At 37.3% G+C, this 9,543-nt stretch overlaps 1 protein-coding gene across 1 annotated transcript; it reads right to left on the bottom strand.

Moving 5' to 3' along the window:
* Window positions 1-704: 704 nt before the first annotated feature.
* fabp2.L (fatty acid binding protein 2 L homeolog) lies at window positions 705-3,929 on the bottom strand. Its single transcript, NM_001085877.1, has 4 exons — window positions 3,823-3,929; window positions 3,404-3,576; window positions 1,568-1,675; window positions 705-931 (listed from the first exon to the last, which is right to left on the bottom strand). Exons 1-4 carry the CDS (start codon window positions 3,887-3,889, stop codon window positions 881-883), a joined length of 399 nt encoding a protein of 132 aa, NP_001079346.1. The 5' UTR covers window positions 3,890-3,929; the 3' UTR covers window positions 705-880.
* Between the last annotated feature and the right edge of the window lie 5,614 nt (window positions 3,930-9,543).

Below are 9,543 nucleotides of genomic sequence, written 5' to 3'. Positions count from 1 at the left end.
ATTGGTGAGCAGCATGTTGCTCACGAGCCACTGGTCAGGGATCACTGCTCTATAGTTATGACTAGAACAGGTGATATATTCCTAAGGAAGTCTCTGGTAATTGATATGGAGCTGGCTGTGACACTATTCAGGGGCTTATATTTGGCTATTTTGTACCAGGGCAGGAGCCTATAGCAAACACTCAGTAGACAGCTATGAACAGTCTGCTGAACATTAAAAGCTGAAAGCAAATATCAGATGAGTTGATAGTTCACTATGTTTGCTATATGTCAGCTGAGTTATTAAGAAGATAGCATTAATTTTCCATAACCTTTCTCAGCCTACTTTGGTCTCTGGTGGCTATCACTATTTCTATAAGGCTTGGTTAATTAGCTAGCTTATTGCAGAATGATAAACAAATGGTGTTTGCTTTTTCAATTAGGCTGTAAAATTATTTTGCATTCATTTATACCACAATTTAAAGATCAACTCATTGTGTATACTCTAGTCTAAATATTAAAAGACCTACCTCTGTCTAAGAACTAACTTCTACCTATAATAATTGACTGTGGGCTATGGTGTTTTCCATTATATGGTCATCGAACTCCTTAGTGACCTATAATATAATTATATATTATAATAGTGGGTACATTATATATCCATGCAATTTGCTACCCTATTGTATTAGGGGAACTGGAGAGTTTCAACAAAAAAATAATGACAAGTGACATTTCAGGAACCACATTTATTGAATAATATGAAAAATACAAAAATCCTAGGGGCATTTTGAAACCATTTTACCAATGATATGTACAATAGATGGCCCGTCAGGTCAATAATGGTTAGCATTTGTTGTTGTATGCCCAATGTGCCGATAGTTTCTTCTATCCAGTACTAACACTTAGCCTCTCTTGAAAATCCTTTTTGATTCTGTACCTTCATACTCATATGTCTGAAAACAAGAAAAATATCCAAATATGTTACAAGATTAATTCAGAATGTGAGATTCATGTTTATTACAATTCACAATACCATTTACAAAAAAAATTGTTATTCATCAGGTATTTTCAGAGAAAATATTCTACACTCACAAAAAAATATTAGTATTTGTGGAGAATAGTCTCTTGTTATGGTCTTGAATGGTAAGATATAAACCATATAGAAAACTTGGACATAATAACCTCAAAGGCTTTCAACTTCAGCCCACAAGTGTGTTCATTTAAACCCAAAAAATTAACGGCGGTAAACTCAGCTACATACATATTTAGTGGTTTTTGAGATATTAGAAGTTTAAACTGCTAACACAAGATATAGACAATTAGGGTCGCTGACACTCAAAACTAAAAGTTGAGCCAAAACTCTGTCACTAGCAGTCTGCTATATAGTCTACAATCGTTAATAAAGCAAATCACTACAAATAGTAAATGAATTAAAATTTTAAAAACTGTTCATTGTACTACTCCAATAAGTGTACACCATTTTATTTTTTAGTATAGATACCCTTCAAAAGAAAATCACATCCCATGACTTTTGGGGAATTTGTCTTCTGTACTACAATGAACCCTTTATATCTGAGGGCAAAACTCACCTGAACAAGTTCGTCACCAATGATTTGTCTAGTAGTTTGCAGAACTTTTCCATTATCTTTCCTGGTGAAAGTTCCAAGAAGTTGGTTGTCCTGTAGGAACCAGGCACCCTGAAATACAAAATGTTAACCATGCATAAGAATATAGGTGATATATATCATATTTTTAAGTTCCCATCTAATGTTGAACACAGAAAAGTTTTTCTTTAGTATTAGAACATGTAAAGATATTATTATAGATTTGTTTTCAATGTTTTTATTTGTAAGCAGAGCAATACTGAAGTTTGTTTTGTTTTGCAACCTAATGATTTATAAACATCATAAATTAGATTTAATTATCCGTGTCATTTGCTGTCAGGTTCAAACTAACCATTGTCTGTCTGGAGTTTGTATGTCTCTTCTAACCCATAACACATTGCTAGATGACTTGACTTTTGACTAAATAAATTAGTAAGGTCATCTGGGGGCAGTGTACCTGATCTTGAAATATTTATTTTATTATTTTCCATGTTCTCCAGTACTGTTATTTATCACTATAAAAAGTACTTTGCGGTTGCCATTTTCTCTTTAGTTACATCATCAATATGGCCACGCTGAGAGATATGTGCATACACAAAGATTACAACGTATAATTTAACCCGAGTGCCGAAGGGAGGATTTTGCCACATCAGTGTATGGGAGCGCTCCCTCTTAAAGTGCGCTCACGAATTGTAATACAAATGCGCTGCCTAAGACTTCTATGTACTGTGCATGTCTTGGTCTTGCTGAAGTAGAGTTGAATGATGGATTTTTTATACAATGTAGGGTTTAAACTGTAAAAGGGCTTAAACTAGAGGAGATTGAATGTTAGCAATAGATGTAAGCCTTTTATATTGTCAGTTTCCCAGCTGCCCTCAGTCATGTGACTTGTGCTCTGATAAACTTCAGTCACTCTTTACTGCTGTACTGCAAGATGGAGTGATATCACCCCCCCCCCCCAGCAGCCTAACAACAGAGCAATGGGAAGGTAACCAGATAGGAGCTCCCTAATGCAAGATAACAGCTGCCTGGTAGATCTAAAAACAGCACTCAATAGTATAAACCCAGGTCCCACTGAGACACCTTCAGTTAAATTGAGTAGGAGAAACAACAGCCTGCCAGAAAGCAGTTCCATCTTAAAGTGCTGGCTCTATCTGAAAGCACATGACCAGGCTGCCTACACACCAATATTATAAATGAAAGAAAATACACTTGCTAGTTCAGGAATGAAATTTATATGGTAGAGTGAATTATTTGCAATGTAAACAGTGTCATTTAGAAATAAAAACTACACCATACAAATTGTGACAGAATCCTTTTAAGTATTTTCCGTTAGACCAATGGCTGAATGGTCATATTCTCAGCTGGTGTATTTGTACCAGTGTAGAAAACCTGAATTGCTGCCTTCCACACCACTTATGTTTGTTTGCTAATGGCTTGGCATGGGATTGGCTCATTAGCGAACAAACATCAGATATTGGCATAAAAATTCATACTTTTTGTAACATAGGAGGTGAAACATTCACCTGTTTCTTTTGTTTACCTGTTTCTTCCTTATCATGAGGTTTGTTTTCTTACCAACTGCTGACATGCACATGTGATAATAATGGATGGTAATAAGGGTTAGCGTTCAGTGTCTTATCTCAGAGGATTAAGATTACTTTGCGTATCAAAGGGCTGTGTTAAGCAATGTTCCTTGGCTCTGCTAATACCAATACAACAAGATAAACATTTTCAAATGAAAAACTCATATGGAAAGTTTTGCAGCTAAAGGAAATATCCTAGCATATGGCACAGGTGGCTACATTAATATGAACTTACATTGAGTTCTGTTCCATCAGCCAGAGAATACTCAAAGGGTTGTGCAAGGGTAAACTTGATTTCAATGTTACGGAATGTGCTGGATTCTTTCACTGTGAAGTTGTTTCCATCTTGCTGGATTATGACCTTCAGATTGTCATGTGCCCCCAGCTTCCGTTTCACTATATTTACACCTATCAGAGAAAAAAAGAATGAAAGAAGTCAAGAAGATTTCAGTGTTATCCTAGTTCTTTGGAGAATAAAAAACTTTCCACCAGGTAAGAAAAATTACTAAGAAAATTCTGAGGACAGTAGACTTAATGATGCTTCTATGGCCATATCTGAGTTTATTCTCTTCAAAAAAACAGGAATACTACCTCTTTGGAAAACTAAATGCAAACCACTAATAGTTAGTAAAATATGTTAGACACAATACTTACCCATAACTTCCATGAATTTCTCATAGTTTTCACTTCTGTCAACCTTCCAAGTTCCATCAAAGGCCATGATGATTGGTGGAGAGAGCTGTTGGCTAGGCAAAACTGGCTCAACCAATGTAGGGCCACAAGATCTACTCGTATTTATTGTCTCCCCATATCTGTACAGGGATCTCCATGTGATGTGGCTGTCTAAAGTCTGCTCGAAGATATAGTCTTAATTATTCTCCACCCCAAAAAAAGTGTACTCAGAGGTGAAACATTAACCCTTCCCCACCCTGAGATCAATTCTAACATTAGATTTCAGCTTTCTGTGTCATGTTCTCCGCTTACTCCATTAGGAAGGGCATATTATTAAAACGCAACCACCTGCTGCTATTTTTGTTTTTTGTTTCTTGAAACATGATGGGTTCTGCCTTTAGCACTGAATGAATCTGTGTCATTTAATTTGCTATTATCAGCATTTTTATCATATTCCTGATGTAAAATAAGTACACAATTTGACATGAAGGGGCAGATGTATTAAGGGTCGAATATCGAGGGTTAATTAACCCTCGATATTCCACTAGGAACTAAAATCCTTCGACTTCGAATATCGAAGTCGAAGGATTTAGCACAAATAATGCGATCGAACGATCGAAGGATTATTCCTTCGATCGAACGATTAAATCCTTCGAATCAAACGATTCGAAGGATTTTAATACAACGATCGAAGGAATATCCTTTGATCAAAAAAACTTAGGCAAGCCTATGGGGACCTTCCCCATAGGCTAACATTGACTTTGGTAGCTTTTAGCTGCCGAACTAGGGGGTCGAAGTTTTTTTTAAAGAGGCAGTACTTCGACCATCGAATGGTCGAATAGTCGAACGATTTTTAGTTCGAATCGTTCGATTCGTAGTCGTAGTCATAGTCGAAGGTCGAAGTAGCCCATTCGATGGTCGAAGTAGCCCAAAAAACACTTCGAAATTCAAAGTTTTTTTACTTCGAATCCTTCACTCGAGCTTCATGAATCGGCCCCGAAGTATTTTAGATAATGGGCAGATCAGGCTTAGTAGCATTACAATGCATGAAAAGCAATTCTAGATGGTTTGACGTCTCCCAGGAGAGCTACTAAACGACAAAATGCCTAAAATTGCTGTGTTTCCTTTTTACAGAGCAAATTTTTTGTGACATGTAAACTGAGGTCCTTATAAACACTGGACACATGTCCACAATGATATGGTACCAGCCCACCTGCAACAATTCCATTTGAGAATACCACCACTTATGGGTAAACTGTTCTGTTAATGCCCCACAAGGGAACTATTATAAACATATGTTATTCATTTTTATGCTGATAGAAAACACATGGGCTGCACAGCTATTCTGGCTTAAACAAGGGAGCCTGAAGATGAGTTCATCACAGTTTATTGCTCAGTAAAACTATAAAACCACCTTGCCATTGTTATGATAATTACCATTGATGTGTATGTATATTGCATTTTAACTTATGGGGAAAAAAACAGTATGGTACTCCCCAGTCTTATAACTGAATCCAAATACTGTATATGGCTAAATAAGACCTTATGCCAAATAACTTTCTCTCGAATATTTTACTGGTCATATACAAAAAGTAAAGTACATATAAACATTTACAGAGACGTTTCTTATGAAAGTTCAGGTCAAAGTGATAAAACGCTTGTATCTGTCATGGATTACTTTTTATAATAGTCAATGGAAAAAAATAAGAAAATGAAACAATGTACAGATGCAGCCTGTTACTGCAACAAATGCACCCTATTCCACAATTATACATATTTACATTTGCTATGTGTGCATGTGATTAAATAGCTGTTCTTCATGCAACCTGTCCATTTTTATACATGACCACTTCTATAAAATGATATGGTAACCCTTCATGTCACCCCAAGCATAGGTTTTCCTCCTAATACCTAGTGCTAGATCAGTGTGCAGCATGTGGATTTAATTACATGTTCTTATTTACTGGATTCCCCATAAAAAAACCAAACAACTGTACAAAATGTAAATCAAAATTTAGAGGCCAGTGCAATACGTAGTATGTCCACAATGATTAGTACTTAATCTTGAATCAAGAGAATTGCATATTATTTTTAGGCAATCTAATACAATCCATTAATTTAACGGGATGATTTTTACATCCACTTTAATTAATGTGATCCTTGGTCTACTGGAGGGTTTCCTAGAGTTTGAATCTCCTTACAGACAATGGTGAAATGGTCGCATAGGAATTTTAATATGACACTAAGGGGGTTATTTATCAAAATTTGAAAATCAAATCTATGTGAATTTCTTTACTCTTATAAATTTGAATAAATGGGAGGTTATTTATGAAAAAACTCGAACGTCCATTCCATAGAAAAGTCCCGACCTGAAAATTCTAAGGCAATTAACATCTCCAAATGGTTCAACCGGCCTCTACCATTGACTAAATTAATTCAGGAGCTTTTAGGGCAGAGACACATGTGGAGATTAGGGAAGATTCAGTCGCCCAGCGACAAATCGCCTCTTCTTCAGGCGACTCATCTGGAGTGCTTCGTTTTCTGAATTTGTCTCACGAGGAAACTTCGGGTGACTTTGGAAAATCGAATCGATCTGAATCCCGCCGGCGATTTAGATTCTAGATTCACCGGCGGGAATGCATTGAGGGGATTAGTCATCTGAAGAAGAGGCGATTTGTCGCAGGGCGACTAATCTCCCCGAATCTGCGCATGTGTCTCTAATCTTAGGTGTCGAATTAGAGCTGTTTCCATGGTCGAGGTGTAATAAATCTCACATGGGAATTTACGATTCTAATTTACCATTCGAACCTTAAATAAATCTGCCGCTACGTGTAGCAAAAATATGACTTTCTTCTACCCCTAGGCTAATCCTGCAAATCATGGCTACATACAGTTTCCAGCTATGTAAGGGATTTGTTTATTTATTCAGAGATGGCAAAGTCGTTTTAGTACTTCTGTGCTCCTTGAAGATGCCTATGGGAGGCCTGTATTTATACCTGTCATTGACTGGGGATAAAGAATAAGATTTTCTTGCACACTGCAGACAACTTGATCTAAACGAACACCTATGCCCCAGCCCATGTGATACTTCTAAGCCTTTATCTACTTTTATAGATTTTAAGTGCATGATGGTACTTTAATGTCAGTACTGTAGATTCTACATTATCTTATATGATACACCTGCAGAGTTATGTATTGAGCCTTACCCAATGATGATGGTATTCTGAGACAAACATTGTGTTGTAAGAATAATATGGTCCAATAGTGGTTTTATGGCACTGTGTCTTTAGTCCCATTAGTAAATAAAATTGCATCACCTCAGTGTATCCCTTGTCGCTGTAATTTAATTAAATGGGCTTTGTACCAGAAATTTATTTGGAACATATTCATTTGTCCAACTGTAACACATGGAAAAAGGCAATGTAAAAGAAAACACCTTATCACATGTGAATGGACAGGTTAGTTTAGTGTGTCTCTCATTGACTTTTACATTGAACCGTGACATTACACAATAGAACACATTTCGTAAGCTAAAACAATAGACAGGCCCATTTCTCCTTTGCTATATAAAGCAAGCTGACTCAGCTGTGTGCCAAGGACAGATAAGAATTATATAAAGGACTGCCTTATCTGTCAAATAAACATTCATTCTGTTGCATAAAACAAAAGTTTTCCAGCATTATATATGTTGTTTTGTAAAACGTGCTCAGACCATGTTTACTTGATACAAATCAAAAAAAGAAAAAAATTGCATATAGTGCAATAAATGGATTTAACATTCATTCCCCTAATCAATACAGGCTACTTACAGATATGCAGTGAAATCTGAGCACATAAATCATAAACTGGCAACTCTAGCCTCTACTTTTTTTGTGTGGTATCCACCATGCTTCTTCACGAGCAAATGTTTGTGATATTTGTAATCCCTTTGTAATTATAATGCATGAAACCTATTAAAGACCCATAAAAACGAATCCTGTTGGATCACACCCTTAAAATTCGAAGGAACACTATAATTGGTCTTAGACACTTTACATGTACGTGTCCTGCTATCCGTGTGCCTACTGCTTTAATGGTCCTGTCCATTTCTGGCAAGAACATGTGATAAAGTATACATTATATATCGATAAAAACATCCACTTCAGACGACACTTTTATCTCATAAATTCTTTTATATTCTATACTTTTATGTGACATCACACATTCTGGCCTTTCTGCTGCCTGAGGCGAAAGCATGGCACGCCCCCACACACCATGCCTGGGAAACATTCATTGAATAAAACTTATATTGTCCTACACATGTGCCCACTGTATAGTTTAGGTGCCATATCTTAGGAAATGTAGGGGGGAGGAGGGTACCCCACAAAATGTAAAAAAACGCCAGCGTTTTTTGGGATTTAGAAAATATTTCAACTATTTTTGAAGATCCTCCTATCTTCTCTATTGCACTTCGCTTGGTCTGAAGTGGTGAAGGCAAGTGTGGCGCAAGAGGTAGCATTCGCCAGAGCTCAACTTTGCCAGGCGTTAGGGTGCGAAGTAGCGCTAGAATATGTCTACTTCGCTAGCGAATTTACGCCAGCGCCCGTTAGTAAATTGGCAAAGTGCCAAAATGACGTCACACTGTAGAATTTTCACTAGCGTTAGCCACTTTGCCCTTTAGTAAATCTCCCTTTTAATGTCCACAAAAACTTTGAATTTCGTCTTTATGCATTAACCAGGAAACATACATCTTTTTTCAACTTTTTTTAAAAAAAATGTTTAACTTTTTTTTTTAACTTAAGCCATTATTATTTCTTAATTGTCAACAATTTTATTTTGGTATGGTAATTTGTATATACAGTAACAGGCATTGAGGGCACTTGGGCAGACTAATTATAAACACTGGCTTTTTGATGACACGCACAGTGGAATGGTGGTGGAGAATTCAAATAACAGACAGACAGGCAGTACAACTATTATATTATTTATTCCAAATATTTGTTCTGTAAGTACAGTACAGTACCTGGCTCTTCTTGTGAATAAACTCTGCCTCAGACAGATAGTGCCTGCTGCCCTAGACAGACGCAGCAGCCAGCCACCATGACACCACCAGGTCCAGGCATTGCAGTCCAAACTGAAACTCCAAAAGCCAACACGCGCAGACCCAGCCCTGGAGATATGCGCGGAGCTGGTGATGTCATCGGCATCATGTAAGCAGCCAGGGAGCAGTGGAGCGCAGCACAGAATGTTACACACGTCGTCACGTCACGTGACACACTGACTGGCAACGCCTGAGGCAAGATTCTCAGGCGGCCTCATTATAGAAGTGCCCCTGGTCCCACATGGTTTTGTAGATTTGAAAAAAGTTGTTTCTGGATACCCCAATACACAAGGATGGCATTTGGTGGCTTTAGATATACTACTATATATGCTTCACATTTTATTTACTTCCTTATGCTTGTTACAGTTTATTTTCATTTATCCCAATCAGGCAAAAATTAGTCTGGGCAAACCCATCACAAAAGGGATTTATAAACTCATTGTTCTGTGAATAGAATTTGTCTTTGGATACGGCACACATTAACTAAACTGTGAGCCTGTAATGCTTAAGCTTGACCAGACTCCATTGCTAAGAAAGGGTAATGTATGGGAGAATGTCCCTAGGTGGGTGGATGGCCTTGGGTCAGTGTCGGACTGGGCCTCTTGCTTCTAACTATTTGGCCT

This window comes from Xenopus laevis, chromosome 1L (genome assembly GCF_017654675.1).
Source record: "Xenopus laevis strain J_2021 chromosome 1L, Xenopus_laevis_v10.1, whole genome shotgun sequence".
NCBI lineage: Eukaryota > Metazoa > Chordata > Amphibia > Anura > Pipidae > Xenopus > Xenopus laevis.
Note: the sequence above shows the minus strand (reverse complement) of the source record. Positions and strands in the feature narration are given on the sequence as shown.